General features: G+C 34.8%; 1 protein-coding gene across 2 annotated transcripts in view; it reads left to right on the top strand.

Annotated features, from left to right (window-relative positions):
* The window catches only part of LOC111085973 (transforming growth factor beta receptor type 3-like), a 132560-nt gene that overhangs the window by 89066 nt on the left and 25014 nt on the right, over positions 1-18480 (top strand). For both annotated transcript variants that reach the window (XM_022387016.1, XM_022387017.1), the window contains 2 exons: positions 3654-3825; positions 15216-15342. In XM_022387016.1, the coding sequence (XP_022242724.1) occupies positions 3654-3825; positions 15216-15342 (299 nt within the window). The remainder of the gene's footprint in view (positions 1-3653; positions 3826-15215; positions 15343-18480) is intronic.

Here is an 18480-nt window from a genome sequence, read left to right as displayed (position 1 = left end):
CCTCACGTTGGACATCAGTCAGTGAACGCAATGACTAGTAAGTCCGCCTGTCATCTGTTGAAGGCCAATACTAATGTAGCTTTTGAAATTCGCTCAACCAGAAGAAACTTCAACAGATGCGATTCGGGCTTTGAACTGGCAATTACTAGTTTAAACTTACGGCATTGATGCTTTTTTTTTCAACTCAAACTCAGTGCACTACGTTAAATATCAGAGGGGAGAATTTTCCAAGTACTGCTATTTATTTATTTTTTTATTTTATTTTTTTGTTCTGTAGTAAATGCAGTTTTACCAAACAGAAATGTTTTGGGTGCAATATTCAAAGGAATGCTTTCAGTTATAATACGAGAAAGCACTGAGTGTTTATGTGTACTGCTATATGCACATTTGAACCAACAACTTGTGAATGAACGAGTAAAATTCTAGTATAGGGTTTAAAACACTTTGTCAGCTTGTCTGGGTTATTTTTAGAAAGGATTCCCACAACCTTAATTATTATTATTTATGAAATGATACCATAAGTTTATTGCATAGAAATGTTAGAATAGATAGAATTATAAGAAAATACAGCTGTTCTTCAAACATTGCCGGAGAGAACAATCTCCTTGAAACCTTTCTGTAAATTAGTAAGGCTTAAATCTGTAGTTATTGATTAAAAACGAAAATTAACAAAAAGAAAAAAAATAGACAACAAAAACAAAAATGCAGCAGAATCAGTCATTTTTCCTTTCTAATTCATTATGCGTTTATACTTTGAAACTTAAGATTTAAAGCTTTTACTTTTTAACTTTTTAAAACTGTTATGGTGCTTGTTTTTTTTATAATGACTGTTGTAATCGATGACGTATGTTTATATCTAGAGACTTCCTCTCACACATGTACGGGAGTTAACCACAAGTTCTTTCAGCGTGTGGTTAACTCCCGTACATGTGTGAGAGGAAGTTTTTAGTAATCACCACCCACCGCCAACTCTTGGGCTACTCATTTACTAACGAATAGTGAGATTGACCGTAACATTATATTGCCTCCTCGGCTGAAAGGGCGAGCATGTTTGGTGGGACGGGGATCATGAGAGAAAAAAGAGCGTGTGGTTAACTCCCGTACATGTGTGAGGGAAAGATCGTTTAATTAACTCCCGTACATATGTTGAGAATGTTGCAGAATTAGTGGTGCTTCCTTTGAATTTGGTTTTAGTTATCTAGGTATATATTATGTCTGCCTTTGAAACGTTGTCTGTTTTATCTCTTTGCTACTTAAAAGTAAATATATATGTTATTTGTAGTATTCTCTGATGAAATATATTCACATCCTTACATAAGTACATTTTATGGTCCGAGTTCATTCATGAATATACTTTTTATGGCAACTCTATCGATCAGCGATTGCAAAACCATTTTGTGAATTTGACCGAAATCTTAAAAGATGAAATTTGAATGAAATTCGATATTATGATATATATATCGGTATCACTTAATAACTGTTAAACTGGTTTAATTCAGGACCGTGCTTGGCCTAGTGGTTAACATGCCGGACTGCGAATCACGCTCTACACTCTGGAGCCGTTAGTACGTTATAATAGTGACAGTCAAATCCCACTATTCGATTAGAGTCACCAAAGAGCTAGCTTTGACTGCTGTTCACTAACTGCCTGCCCGGCATGGCCACCTGGTTAGGGCGCCTGACTCGCAATGTGAGGGTCGCAGGTTCGAATCCCCGTCCCACCAAACATGCTCGCTCTTTCAGCCGTGGGGGCGTTATAAAGTGACGATCAATCCCACTATTCGTTGGTAAAAGAGTTGGCTAAATTAGGGACCACTAGTAGTGATAGCCCTCGTATAGCTTTGCACGAAAAAAACACAAAACAACAAATAAACAAACGATATAAAAAAAAACTTGTTAGGTTAACACAACCGCAACGTAAACAAATTTTAGAATAAATCAAATAATAATGAGGGCTAGCGAATGCTCGTACAGAGCTTTGAAATCTATATAAACATTTTTGACATTTCAAGGGCAATCAAGATTATGCAATTATCTGAATCTGTATATTTCTCCAGTCCCGACCTGAAATTGCTTACATCTTGTCATTACGTTCCGTTATATATATATTTATATTTACCGAAGTCATTAATTATTATTAATAATTTTAGTATGTTTAAACTCAGAAACATACAGTAGTCGAAACGCTATCGAACCCAACCAAAGCCGTTGGACACTTTGGTAAATGAAATTCAGCTATAGATCTAGGCATGTGTTCATTCTATACGTGTAGTATAATATGCACCACTTTTATGCAAAGCTACAATAAGTGTTGCTTGGCTTTTCGCTCATGCACACAACGACAGTTAAACGTAGTATAAAGTCTCAAATAGATTATGTTTACTCTCATTATACAGTGTCTAATATACAGCTTATTGTGTTAATGTCGTATATCTACGTGTATTTATTATTGTTATGGTTTCACACATCTCACTTACTTGCATATTATTTGTACTCTTGTCTTTATTATGCGAGTAGTCAGCTGACAATAATTAAGACGCCTATACTTACTCCTCTGTGTTTATAATAAGCCTTGCACAGCACTTGACTTAAACAGTATGAACGTTGAAAGCCCTTGAAAGGTACTTCATTCTGATAGTCAAGAGTTCAAAAGCATTTTTATCTTGTTTACGCTTTTCACGTATCGTGATCTCTAAACGCAACTCGCGAATGTGGTATAGACGTTTAATACCCATTGTGCCGTAAATTAGCTGGAGGTTCTTATGTCGATGGTAAGTAGATATATTCTATGTTTAAATGTTTTCACAAGTATTCAAAATTTAGGCTTAGGTATTTATAGTTTAAAGAAAATGTTAAACTGTAGCTTTTTGCTTATCTTATGAAAAATAACTTTGATGCTAAAACAAATCATGTGTCATCCAGAGTGTATAGTTTATCTGCTCGTTTCTCTTCTGTGTAAATCCCCATCTTTTTAGGAAAAAAAGTAATAAATTTTAAGATTTACCTAATATTACCATAAAAATAAACTCGAAAGGAAAGAAAATGCATGAACCAATGTAAGCCGTAAAAAAAAGATGCTTTGTTTATTATACGTGTGCTTCTCAGTAAATTTAGTGTTATCTGACTTAAATACGTTCAGTGTCTTTATGTAGACAATATTTCACTCTTGTGTTAATGTAATATATTTCTAAATGTATAAAACTGGAACTTTCAACTTTGATCCAAAAGGCAATAAAAACGTCCGATGGGTATTCCGCTTCAGGTATAAACCTTACCACCCCATAAGTATTTAAACTAATAATATAATAATGAGTTTTAAACTTATCAAATAACTATATTGACCTTAAAGTTAGGAGTTTTTATGTAACCCAATGATCACTAATTGGATAATACTAATTTGTTTTGAACACGCGCGCCGTATTTTGAACTACGATAATACTGGTGTAAGCTTTAAACACACACACACACCATATTTTGAACAACAGTAATACTGATGTAAGCTTTAAACGCACACACCTTAATTTTGAACTACAATAATAATATTTTAAGCGTTAAATACACGCGTCTTATTTTGAACTACAATAATACTGGTGTATTCTTTAAACACACACAACCTTAATGTAAATACTAAAGTGATTAACTTACTATTGCAGATCACCCACGAGTCTCAGGTGATTTCAAGCACCCCACTACGGCTGACAGTTCGAGAGAAACACACGTCATCTCTCAAAAAAATTTTGAACTGGGCGAGAGGTCATTTTGGAGCGCTGACTTCACTATCAAGAATCCGAATGGCTAACAGTGTTGTGTTGAAGATTGGAGTAGGTAAGCTGAAATTACAAGTCGTTTGTATATGAATTCTTTCATTTTCTCCTTCAATTTAAAAATAGCTCGTATTTTCAGGTTTTGAGATTCTCCTCTATTTGAATTTTGTTTCGTATATTTCCGACTTTAGTAATTAAGTTTAAAAAATTACAAAATCTACCAAATGACGTTTATTTTGGCATACGTAATTTCCTTCAGTTTCAACCAATCGTAAACGAATGGTATATAAATTAGCAACTAACAGTATCCTTATAAAATGTTAAGATATTTACTAATTCATAAAATAATTTGACAGGCCCAACAGTAAATTAAAATTTAGGGTTTCAAAAGACCATATATATACATGTTTATTTATCAAACCAAATATACGTAGTAATTAACGTGAACTATTTTTATTTGTGTGTTTAAATGACCATTATAAAATCTGGTTCAACAAGTTCACGATAGCTTTGCTAAGTACTGGTGATCTAAAATATAAGTGACAATAGCGCAAATAATCCTTGTCAGTACTGTGCACAGGAATTTAAATTTGACCGCTGTTGGGGGTCACGTTAAACACAAACATATATGTGTGTATATATATAAACCATGTCAACATTGTAATAACCAATGTTATAGGGGGGTAGCTGTTTGCCTTCCTTTGTGCACACCCTTGTACGTTTATGTGACTTTACGAAACAACCAAACAATCTTTGCTAGGTCATTATTTACAGTTTTACATAAGACTCTGGAATAAGAAGGTGTAAACAACGACCTAGATAATAAATTACGACACACTAGTGTACATTGTCTAATTCACTGTCATACAAATAGGCAATCACCGACAACTTTCGTCTGTGAAAACACAAACTTATATTTCAAATACCACAAACGCAGTGACGCTTTAATAACCTGTGCTTATTAATTCAGTCTATGACCTATATCGGGACATTTTATTTAATAATGTACATTGTGTATTGCCAAATAAAAAAGAAGAAAAAACGTAATAAAAATTTCAACCTTTGAGGGTTTCGCCAGTCATTATATAACATAACGGAAAGATATGCCTATACTTGCAGAGAAAGCAGTGCTAACAAGAAAGAATCAGTCTTTTACTATTTCCAATCTTTAGGAATAATATCAATTATTTATCCAATTAATTTAAATAGCTGAATGAAAAACCCCAGTGCTGTACGCTTTTAAGATCTCGAAGCTAGAAATATAAACCGTTTCTTATCGTTATACACACACACACACATATATATATGTTAATTCATATTAACTTCCGATCAGAGCAAGCCACCAACGGAGATCAAACTGTAAATCAACTCGGTGATGAGTATATCCAATTGAATATACTTTTCTTACGTTCTAACGTATAAAGATTAAAATTAATTGTTTCGTCAATAGGGTACCTCGCTGGTAACGATATTTTCGGCCGCAGACCCAATAACATTTCACGAAGTTCAGCAAGCTTAGGAGTTTGTCCTAAACACATATATACTAAGCTAACAATGACAAACAATCTTTGTAATGAAAGTATAATAAAACTAGATATATTAAACCATTCTAATCAATATTGTTATTGAAAATAGCATTAAAGAAATAATATAAACAAAAGTTTGTCATTTACGGAACACACAAACATTAGCTGCAAGTGCTGACTTAGATTCGATGTGCGTTGAAAAACGCGATTTCCTTGAGTGGTTTCCAACGGTGAAAAAGCAAAACAAAAACATTTGTATCTAACCTCTTATATAATCTTAAAGTCAACAGATAGATGATTTAGTTATCATATCGTACAAACTTCACGTTCGTCACCGAAATCACAATAAATCATTGGTATTTGTAGCAGTTTTCCTTTAAACTATAAATATAACGGAAGAAAACTCATTCTAATGAAAGAATATTCATTCTATTTAAGGGGCCCGGCATGGCCAGGTGGTTAAGGCACTCGACTCGCAATCTGAGGGTCGCGGGTTCGAATCCCCGTCACACCAAACATGCTCGCCCTTTCAGCCGTGGGGGCGTTATAACGTGACGGTCAATCCCACTATTCGTTGGTAAAAGAGTAGCCCAAGAGTTGGTGGTGGGTGGTGATGACTATCTGCCTTCCCTCTAGTCTTACACTGCTAAATTAGGGACGGCTAGCGCAGATAGCCCTCGTGTAGCTTTGCGCGAAATTCAAAAAACAAACAATCTATTTAAGGAGAAAAAGGTGGTGAGCCAAATCTAAATAAAATCTGTGTACGTTGTTTATTTATTAAGCTTTCGGTGGAGTAAAGTGTAAATGTATCTAGTTTAGTTTCTAAGGGAAAAAATAAATTAAATAGTTATATTGATATATATATATAAATGGTGGTTTCTGTCTCTGTCTTTTAATCGTTCTTAATAAAACATTTTATTATTTTACTGAATGGAATTATGAATAAAAAAGAAAGAAAAACATACGGAGGAAGGTTGTTTAAAAGTTGTTTTTACAAAGAGATCATCATTTTCCTATCTTGTCGTCCATTCAGCTACTTACCCGAAACCTTCATTTTTTCCGTCCTTCTCTGCTACCTGTTTCGTTCATTCAGCTATTTTAATTGAAACCCTCATTTTTTTCCGTCTTTCTCTGCTACCTGATGGTGATATATGAGTTTCGTTTGGAAGTTGGTAACAGTATCATAAAAACTTAAAAAGTGAGAGGCCTAACAGAACTCAAGTTACGATCGAATATACAATATACATTTATATCATTTTGACGTTTAAACGATACGTGTTTTCTCTCCCCCCAGTGACTCAGTGGTAAACTCGAGGGCTTATAACACTAAAATTGGGGTTAGATCCCTTCGGTTGGCATAGCTCAAATAGCCCATTGTTCAGTTTTGTGCTTAAACCAAACAAACTCTCCCTCTCTCTTTTTCTTCCTATCACGTTTGGTGGGTTGTATTTACTTTACGGCTTTGGAAACCGATTAAGTTTTGCAGCAAATATAACTGTATAGTTACTTTGGTGATTTTATATACCAATTTCGTTAGATTTTATGATTTTATGGAAAATGTACTATGTGGAAACATTGTTTCTTTCGCTCTTTATATTCTTGTTCTTTTGTGGCTTGGTAAGTAAATAAAACATAATGAAAAACAATAGTTTTTGTGTTGGACTCCGTCTCTTGCCATATGAATGTCATTGGAAAAATAGATTATTATTTCCACCCATCCATCTGTTTATCTACAGAATTCTCAATTATGTATCTTTAGATTTTATGTTTATCTTCGTTAGGAGTGTGTGTATGATAAAAATTTCTTTTCTAGATATATTCGAATTCTAAAGTAGCATGATGTTGTGAATTCGACCTTTTAGGTTTGCCAGTCTTTAGAAATAAATAAAAGTCTGTTTTGGGGCAACTGGGTTGGTTTAAATACGATACAGCAAGCCATCGAACATGCTTTGTAATCCAGCATTAGCACACAATTTACTGTTTTAGGGCAACTGGGTTGGTTTAAATACGATACAGCAAGCCATCGAACATGCTTTGTAATCCAGCATTAGCACACAATTTACATATGCCAATATGTAATAACTGTCTTCTTTACAATTCCTTCTTTTCGTGTAGATTAATAGTATGGTTTCTGCTAATATATGAATGTTTGTAGACTGGTTTTGTTATAAGAGCATGAAGTAATGAAAAGACAGAGAGCGGCGGCGTCACGTTTTGTGTTGCAGGGAAGCACACGTGTCTCAGCATGTTAAATATGAAATGTGCCTTTATGTGAGCGTGAGGCATGAAATAAACATAACTCAGCAACACAAAGAATAGAGCACGATTCTCTGACTTGCATAGTAAGTAGAAGCGGGTGAAAGTATTAGTTGGATGGTTTATGGGATGAAGCTCTAAGGAAGTCTTCATTAATGTAATGCATCTAATGTTTTCCACCCCCTCTCTCACAGAATTGTTGTTTGGTCTACTACTGAAGGGATAATAAACTGCAGCCAGCCTGATGTGAGCTCTGAGCAATACGCGTCATCGGCAGTGGATATGGCGGACACGGTGTGGCTGAGATACTGTTGTACAATCTACTTCTCGAAAAAAAAACCCTTAGTGACCGAATTTAGTGTAGTGTTTAAACATACAACAAGCCTAACATCGTTGTATTATGAAAAATGTAACTGGTTAAAACTATAGCTGTTTTGATATTAGGGGCGCCAACTGTGTGGGGTGAGGGGGGCAATTGCCTCCCTAAAAAGGAAAAGATTGGAAGCACCTGAAAATGAGGTACCATGCAGCCTTACACTGTTACTGTATCTGTTGCAAAACTACAGTACGTTCCAATGCCCCGCCATCTATTATTACATTTTCACGTCAGAAAAATCCACGAGCGTTTTGGGTCTGGCGTCTCAGAGCTACTGTAAAAATTTGCCTTTCCAAAGTAAACCTGAAATGTCGTTGCTATTTGGTCCAGAAGGCGCCGAAATCGGCAAAATTGAGTAGATGTCTCGTTAAGTATGTTTTGTGAATGGCATAGGTGCAAATATGAAAGGTTTTGGATTCGTCTGAGCTATCTAATAACATCATTAAGATCAGTATAGCACGTGCAATTTTGGATATTTTCAAGATATATTGATATCTGTGTGCTTGGCAACTTAACACTGAATGAGTTAGATACACTGCTCTTTGAAGTTTATAAATATTTTATTGGGTATAATTTTCTCACGAGGTGGGAATAATCTGATTTTCTGGCTGGAACATATCAAGAAATGTGTAATCAAATGACGATAAAATAGTTTCTAATAAGAAACTAATTACACCATTAAGCCCCTGCCAGGTGCTATGAACAGTTTCAAAATAACTTTTGGTTTGTAGGAAATCAGTAATAAGTCCGTGCATGTATTTAGATATTGCACAAAGTTTCGGTCTTTGCCTTCTGTATTCGTTCTTTTGTTTTAAAGATGGTAAACCATCGTAACTCAAATAAATACAATGTAACACCACGACATAATTGTAGTGTGGTCGCAAGACCAACAGGAGTATCTTGAAAAACCAACAATATGTTACAATATAACATTGTATGAAACAACTCAAGCTAAGTGCGTAGCATTGTAATGCTTTTATCTCCTTATATGTATATATATATATACTGAAAGTGTGAAAATTATTCAGTTGTAAAGATTTTAGAGCTAGAAATAATTATTTTGTAATTTTCTGGTATCACAGAGCCGTGAGATTCTGTGTTTAGTGCTGGTACAGTCCATTCTTCTAAGTGCTACACGTACGTGCGTACATCTCATGCTTCTGGCGCACGGCAATAATCGATATGTGTATAGTCATAGTGGTCCGAGGCTGCGCACATGCCAGCTCCCTTTTCTTAATATGGCTTGTATTTGCAGAACATGAGCTAACTCGTGCTGTTTAAGCTTGCAATGAGGAAGTGCGTGATTCTAATTTTTTCCATCATTCAGAAGAGTGAGGAAAGGAAGCGAGGGAAAGAAAGAAGTTTCTTGATAAAAATCAACGAGATATATGGGTTTCTGTAAACTTGATTGATAAAAATCAACGAGATATATGGGTTTCTGTAAACTTGATTGATAAAAATCAACGAGATATATGGGTTTCTGTAAACTTGACTGATAAAAATCAATGAGATATATGGGTTTCTGTAAACTTGACTGATAACTATCAATGAGTTATATGGGTTTATGTAAACTTGATTCACGTACGAGATTTAAAAAGTTTAAGGTATATCTTAGGTTTTGTTTTTAAATAACGAATGTAGTACAGTGAAAGTGTGATTTTGAAAACAAGACAGTATGAAAGTATCAGAATGAGGATCTCAACAAAAATATATAAATACTTTAAGAGCAAAAAATGCAGATCAACAAAAACAGTGGGTAGAAGGTGAGTAACGTTAAAAAAGGAATTAATTAAAAGAATGTCAAAAAATGGGCAAAGCAGCAAGAAAAAAAAAGAGTGATTATTAAAATAAGAATGAGTTTCAGCGGTTGAAATTGTGTAAGTTAAAGGAGAAATGTGATGCAAAGACGAGAGAATAATTGGGAGAAAGACGCGTAATATAATAAGAAGGAAAGAATGTTAAGAGGAAATGAAGAACGAAAGAAGACAACAAAATTGAGAGGAAGTGTAATTAATGCAATGACAAAAATTGAAATGATAATACACAGTGTTTAAAAAGCCAGTAATGTAATACAGTGGTCGGAATAAGAAAAACAAGAATTAATGTAAGACAAAGAGAATAAAAAAAAAACAGTAAGTAGTGGAGGTATCGGAGGAAGTAAAAAAAGACGAAAAGCTTTAAAAGAGTAGCTAATGGAGGTAGGTATCGGAAATGAGAAAGGATGAGAAGAAGAGATTAAAAGAGTAAGTAGAAATGCAATTAGCAGAGCATGAGTGAAAGAAGGACGATATATTTTAAGGAAAGTGAAATAGAAAAAGCAAATATTATTGAAAAACACAGCACGTTTACGAATAAGCTAAAAATTACTTGCTAATAGCAAGAAGTAAAAGCAAAGTTGTGATGAAGAAAAAAGTGAGTGGAGGAAAATGCAGAAATAAAGAAAAAGCAAGAGCGAGAATATAAACAATGGGAAATCAGACAGTTTCAACAATGTCATGGCGATAATAAAATGATCAACAATGTGAAATCAGACAGTTTCAACAATCTCGTGGCGATAATAAAATGATCAACAATGTGAAATCAGACAGTTTCAACAATGTCATGGCGATAATAAAATGATCAACAATGTGAAATCAGACAGTTTCAACAATGTCATGGCGATGATAAAATGATCAACAATGTGAAATCAGACAGTTTCAACAATCTCGTGGCGATAATGAAATGATAGTGTAGTTAGAAAATAACTTAAGAGCCCAAGAAAAAAAAGTGTCGTACAGTAAAAATAAGACATAAACCAACCGTAACAAAGGTTATGGTAAAAAAGATAGATATACCCGTATATTATGAGAAATATCGGAGAGAGAGAGAGTAGAAAAAAAAAGTCGGGAAATTTGACGGTACTAAAGCGATTCTAGATTCCAGAAGTGCGGTTTTTATCGTTCTCTTATGGAGTTTAATGGGCTCTTTTTAAGGTTTGCTTGTAATGGTAGCATCTTTATCTTGTTCTTTCGGGTCTCGGTTATATATATTATATATCTGAAAGATTTGACTTGCAATAGAAAACATGAAAAATAAACATGAATACTTTTGGCAAGCGTATAGTCGATTTCTATTATATTAAATATATATATAATATAGTTTCTATGATATATTCATTTCGTCTGATATTTGTTGAAGTATAGAATAATTTTCGTCTTAAGGCTGAGTGATATCCAGGGCAGAAGATATAAAAATATTTTAAATGTATATTGGTGAGGTATACCACGCATCTCTTAGAATTTGATGTTGTATCGAAACTTCCACATCAAGAGCTAAAATATTCACTTGATAAAAGTGACTATGACTTAGATTTTGCAGGTGACTTTCTGGTTGTGCTTATATGTGAACTAGTTATTGCGAAAGAGAAATAGTTTGTTTTTGAATTACGCGCAAAGCTACGCGAGGGTTATCTGCGCTAGCCGTCCCTAATTTAGCAGTGTAAGACTAGAGGGAAGGCAGCTAGTCATCACCACCAACCGCCAACTCTTAGGCTGCTCTTTTACCAACGAATAGTGGGATTGGCCGTCACATTATAACGCCCCATGGCTGAAAGGGCGAGATATTTGGTGTAACGGGGATTCGAACCGCGACCCACAGATTGCGAGTCGAGCGCCCTAACCACCTGGCCATGCCGGGCCTAGTAGTTTTAGAGAGAACCAAAGTTTTTATTTTAGTTTACTCATTTTCACTTTGTTTTGTGTAAATGTATTAAAGAGAAAGAAAACAGGGTGGTTAGAGACCAAAGTAAATGTGCTTCATTGTGTCCACTGATGCAAGAGGATTGCCTGAGACCTTGTGAGCACTTCTTTATTTTATACCTAGTGTATAATAACAGTGTTGATATATATATATATGAAGAATAACCCAGTGAAATTGGGCGATTTTTTTAAAAGCGCAATCACCTTTTTTATTTTTTGTTTACCATCTTCAGTTGAAAGTTTCAAAATGTGTACCAACGTTAAAGGTATTGGTTATAGTTCTAATTGGTTATGTCTGGTTAGTAAACCTTATCCAGTATGGTTAGTTTTTAAATCTGTCTCTGATTATCTTTTCTCTTTTAAGTAAATGGAACCATAGAGTTCAGAAGAGAAACTATTGAGTTCTTTGCAGTTTTCATTACAATATATATTTGTTTTTCCTTGAGGGAAACAAAATCTGTGCTCTGTTCAGGGGTAGACCCCTTGTCTGATTCCTGCCTCTTTTTATCGATTTTTGCCGGTCACTTACATTTGCAAATTAGCAATGACCAGTACTTTCTGCTAGCGCTGAGAACATGTTTTCCTTCCTTTGTGGAACTGGGTGCTAGAGTCAAGATTTAGAAGTGAACCCCAGAACTGAGTTAAATCAAGCGTTGTTCACAGATGGGCTAGAGAGAGGGGTGGAGTGTTTGATAGTCATACCGTTGAAAAGGGCTCCTTCAAAGACCTGTGGTGGGTTTTTAAATCGATCATAATATTATGGAAGAATATATCCTTTATCACTATCAGACGGTTCAGATGCCATTCAATACAACAATATGATCATAACTGATCCCAGAAAACAATTAGATATAGCATTTCCATCACTCGCATTTCAGTTTTTTTTTCTCTTTATTTGTATTTAATGTTTTACTATTTCCTTCAATTTTATTTTTTGCATTGGAAAAGTGTGGGGAATTCCTTGGACCCCCCCCTCCCCCTCCCCAGGTTCACCACTGCCGTAATTTACTCCCGATACTTTTCAGGAGGTACTGATGTCTTGGAAACATTGTATTCAGGTATACTTTGTGTAAAATATGATAATTTCATCGTCTGTTTCAATTGAAATTCCATAAGTATTCGTTGTTGTTGCTGTTTTATCGTAGTTGTTCATACAGATGTATTCTGATTTGAAACTAGTTTTCACTCCTGTTTCCCTTTTTAAGCTTTGACTTTTCTTAACACACTCAGCGATATAAAATAGAGGACAATAGAATATCTCTTTGCAGTTGTGAAGTGGTCAGTTAGTACAGTTGACTGTTTTTGAAGATCTTGATGCTGATTTTGTTCAAGTGTTATTTCAATATGCTTTTAGAGTACGTGGACCACTTCATCACACTAATATTTTATTACCGTTACATAGTTTGGTTTGGACTATAAGTATGGCCAAGATAAAACGAAGTAACATAGGCTAATAACCATGACAACAAGAGTAGGTAAATGTTTTTGACGTTTTCAAACCTCGTGACTCATGTTTTAGTTTTAATGTCATGTTTTCTGAACAATAAATATCTATACGATTAGTAACACTCCCCCGAACATATATATATATATATGCACTAATTTTTGCTTTAAGTAACGAGAGCCCCCCCCCCTCTCTGTGACCAAACGGTATGACAAATGTAGTTTAAGTACCTGTTTATTTCAAGATTCAAATTCAGATATGCTAAACGTGTATGTTCATATGATGGTGTGTGTGTATGTGTGTATATATACAGTTTTGTTTTCTTTTTATGGACCAGCGGTTCCTTTACGGGTTATATGCACTAAGAAAACAAAGAAATCCTTAATATATTCACGACATTTCTCCAACACTTATATATAACATTTTTTGTTTTAAGTTTCATGTTTTTTTAAACGGTTAACCATTTCTTTAGTACAACATTGTGATGAATAAGCATTATCATACAATGTGTGTGTTTCATTTAAAATATATTGTACTTTGTTGATGTTCTATTTCATGATCTTATAAAAGTAACATAAAAATATTCCCATGCATTTTTACGGTCAGTAAACCTCGACCCAACATCTTTTATTCTCCATGCATATAAAGAACTATTTTATATATTTCTTTCAATTCAAGCGCTGTTTCACGGTTTGTTTAACGTCATCAGATGATATGGATGAATGACTTGAGGAACCACTTTTTCAACGTGTTGTTTTTACAGTGTTTTTCTAATTTATACAAGGAATCTTTGACGCCTCATGAAACTAACTTTTCTGTTTTTAATCCCACGCCTTTTTTAAAGACGTGTATTATAAAAAAAAAACTGGTTTTTGTTTGATTTTTCTAGCGCATTTTTCAGCTCTTTTACCATATTCATACTACAACAAAACTGAGATGATTTTCGTTTCAACCGAAGGAACAAATTTAACTTCGCTGTTGAAGAATCCTAGTAAGTGTTCAACGTCACTCCAGTGGATGCATGAGTGTCCGGGCGAAACATTCATGCACACTGCGGCGGCATTCTGTTGACTCAAAATGCTGGTCAATTTCTGCTTGAATGTCTGTATTGATCCATATATATTTATAAAATGAGTATTTATATATGCATATAGAAACAAGAGGGAAACATCAGTAGTCGCGGCACTTGGAATTATTCTAGAAAGGATTAGAGTAAATTAATCTGAGACCTTGAGCGTGGTCAAATACATCAATCGAAAGGGTTCGACCTCTTGAGTCGAAAACTGTAATTAGATCTCACATCGGCCAAGAGATGACGAAGCTATTAGCTAAAAGTTTGTACTTGAAAAAACAGACAAAAAACTCGGAGCCATTCTATGAACCGATATGCCACAGCTAAACGTAGTCAGTACTCTAGGACCTTTTTCACACTCTAAACTCGTCTCGAAAGAATGTCGACCCGTGAGACTACTTTTAATTTTATAGTCAATAGCAATTGAAAATAATGAGTTGACTTGAACTTAACTATTATATCTGTTTAAGACGCATGTTTTTCTTCGCCATAGAAAAAGTCTAGTAAACTTTTAAAGATATGTGCACAACGTCTCTCCGGTGTATATCTAGTCTAAAGATTATTGATGCCATGTTTGTTGTTGTTTAATAAGTATCCGGATTAAATATACTCACATGACAGCATTATTTTGACAATTTCTAGAATTAGGTTATGAAAACAAAAACATTGTAATAAATGTCTACGATAAAGTTTAGGATCATCAAAATATTCTAAAAACTATTTTAAAGGTTATGACACAAAAGCAATCTGATGTCTATGATAGAGGTTAGGAATACAAAAGCACTCTGATGTCTACGATAGAGGTTAGGAACACAAAAAACTCTCTGATGTCAACGATAGAGGTTAGGAACACAAAAACACTGATGTCTAGGATAGAGGTTAAGAACACAAAAGCACTCTGTTGCTTAGGATATAGGTTAGGAACACAAAAACACTGATGTCTAGGATAGAGGTTAGGAACACAAAAGCGCCCTTATGTCTTATTTATTGGTGGTTAAATATATATATATAACTTAGTTTTTTCCTCTTTTTTGTCGCAGATGGCAAATTTCCAGAATTGTGTGAAGTTACCGTGGAGGGAAAGGTTGACAACCTGGAAGCTTCTTTCATTCAACCTCAACCTGCCTCAGGTTGTACTGCGTCACAAAACATCGGTCCTGCCAACAGGTTTGTGTGAAAGAAAAGTAGTACACAAAAACCATATTATCATAGTAAGGGCTTTATCTTTAAAAATAGATTACATTGCAACATCATGTTTTTGTTTGTGTGTGTGTAGAATTTGAGATGTTTCACTACGAATAAAGTGCGGATAAATTATTCTTGTGGTTTTGAAATCATTAATCTCTGTACATACAGGGTTTGGGCTTTGATTTTCACAGAGAAATGGCGGGACTAATCATTTATGTTTGTCACGTTCTTGTTTGTGATCAGTATGTATAACCTTTAACTTATCGAATTAAATTACCGTAGACTGTTTTGAAAGTGTTTTATGAAGAATATTAGTGCGTTCTTATAAGCTATTTGTTTAAACACATATGGTTGATTTCACAGATTTGAAACTAATCTTATTAGCAACTGTTAAAAGGGATATTGATTGATGTGGTATAGCGTTAATACTCGTCATAGCTGTCTGCAAATTAGAGCTCGTCGCTCTGGTTGATTGAATAAGTGCCGTCTGTTTTCTTCGAATTTAAGTAAGGCCATGTGTTTTCAGTTTTCATTTCCCAGCAGGAGGCGATTTGTAATGAGATCTGTATGTTTACAGGAAATGTGCTTTTCTAATTTACATTTAAACAAGGCTGTAACGTCAAGAACCACCTAGAAAAAGTGTTCACACGCCCACATTTGTGTTTTCCCAATGGCTTGCTCATGAATGTGTTAATTAATAAAACATACAAAAGGATATCACATTTCACAGTTTAGCAATGACTTTGAAACAAATTACTGTTCTTTAGTTCTTGGCCTCGAATGAATCATCCGGTATAATATCATTGATTAATTTTGCGGGTGAATAGGAAATGTTGCCACAGCTGTTTCCAACTCAAACGAAACGTATAACCACAGAAAGGACAAAATAACAACTTTCCCTCCTCGTGCCACCTGCACGTAAACTTCTTTAGTGTGTGTGTGACTAGCCATCTATAGTTCAAAGACTACAGTTTCACCCCCTGAAGTTTAGGGCCTAAACATACACACTAGAATGACCTCAGTATACTATTAAAATGATATAAATAATCAAGAAAGCTTTTGCAGTGGTAGAGAGAGGGACTTCTGGGGGAAAACAACATGAAAATTTAATCCCAGTTCTGTGTTTTTAATGACATGGAAAAATGCCCCAAGATGTCGAAGTTGTAGAAGATATTTATACTACGTAGGCTCTAAACATTTTAAAAATAAAACTGTTTTAATGGGCGTTTCATCCATCATTTTGATCAAGTTTTGAATATAAATATATTTACATCTTATTATAATTTCCTGACTTTCATTTTTCGTATGTAGTATTTAGATTTTCTACATATCAAGGACGGGAACCTAGTCTAGTTTTACACTTTGCTTACATAGCGAAATTTGACTTAATGAAATCTCATAAATTTTACACAGTAAAATAAGTTTTAAAAATTTTCAAGATGAAGAAGCTCAAAACTTAGATTCTATAAAATATTCAACAGATCTCAGCAACATTTTGTAAAATGGGACCGAGCGTGGCAAAAACGCTCTCCGCACTTTCTGGTCATTGTTGCATTATTAGAGTGAGGGTGAGATTCCACTATTCTGCCAGATAACGATACCCCAAGAGTTGGTGGTGGGTGCTGTTGGGTAGTTGTATTCCATCTAATCTATCACTTCTGGCCCGGCATGGCCAGGTGGTTAGGGAGCTCGACTCGCAATCTGCGGGTTCGAATCTCCGTCCCACCAAACATGCTTGCCCTTTCAGCCGTGGGAGCGTTATAAAGTGACGGTCAATTCCACTATTCGTTGGTAAAAGAGTAGCCCAAGAGTTGGCTGTGGGTGGTGATGACTATCTGCCTTCCCTATAGTCTTACACTGCTAAATTAGGGACAGCTAGCGCAGTTAGCCTTCGTGTAGCTTTGCGCGAAATTCAAAACAAACAAACTATCACTTCAAACTAAGGACAAATAGCTTTTTGTGCGAAAATTATGAAATTATTTTTAGGTATTTTGTGAGTAACCATCGATAGTAAGGGTACATTTATATAACATACCAAATACTTTTAAACATTGAATTTGTTAATAGAGGTCGAGGCATTTTCTTACAGAATTTCAATGTGGTAAATTTAATTTGCCTTTGAAGTTCCAGAGCTCTCGTTTCTACTTCAAGAATTCGACCATTGAGAATCTTAAAATTAGCCTTACATGTATATAAAATTATCAAAATTAATAGAATACACAAATGTATGATATCTACGTATACATTTGATAGTTATGATATATTAATTTTGACATATAGTTTTGAGCAATGCGGAACTTGGGTAACCAAAGTAAAAGCTGGTTGACCGTCGTTCACATATTTAAGTGTCAGCAACAATCAAGCTTGACATAACGGCTTTAAGTAAATAAAAAAATGTATATATATATATTTCTTTCGTATTTAAATTTAATACTAAGAAACTCCACTCCTCTCCGATGGCTCAGCTTATAACGCCAAAATTCTTATATCGATCCCGGCGGTGGGGAAAGCGCAGACTATTCATTGTGCTGTGCACATTTGCCCATAAAAAGAATCGAAAAAAATAAATAAATTATATTTTTATGCTGATATACAGATTTTCACAAATTGTAAACTGACACACACAAAACACACGTACAGAACTTATTGCAAGCCATTTAGGGAATGTTACGTGATTGACACGTACAAAACACACCAACAGAGGTGATTGTAGGCTATTTAAGGAATGTTACGTTTTTGACACGCACAAAACACTCCCACGGAACTGATTGCAGGCCATTTAAGGAATGTTACGTGTTTGACACGTGGAAAACACACCCACGGAACTGATAGCAGGCCATTTAAAGAATGTTAAGTGATTGACACACACAAAACACACGTACAGAACTGATTACAAGCCATTTAGGGAATGTTACGTTATTAACACATACAAAACACACCAACAGAAGTGATTGCAGGCTATTTAAGGAATGTTACGTTTTTGACACGCACAAAACACACCCACGGAACTGATTGCAGGTCATTTAAGGAATGTTACGTGATTGACACATACAAAACACACCCACAGAACTGATTGCAGGTCATTTAAGGAATGTTACGTGATTGACACATACAAAA

Source organism: Limulus polyphemus, unplaced genomic scaffold (assembly GCF_000517525.1).
Source record: "Limulus polyphemus unplaced genomic scaffold, Limulus_polyphemus-2.1.2 Scaffold751, whole genome shotgun sequence".
Lineage (NCBI taxonomy): Eukaryota > Metazoa > Arthropoda > Merostomata > Xiphosura > Limulidae > Limulus > Limulus polyphemus.
This window is presented reverse-complemented; position numbering and strand designations above follow the sequence as displayed.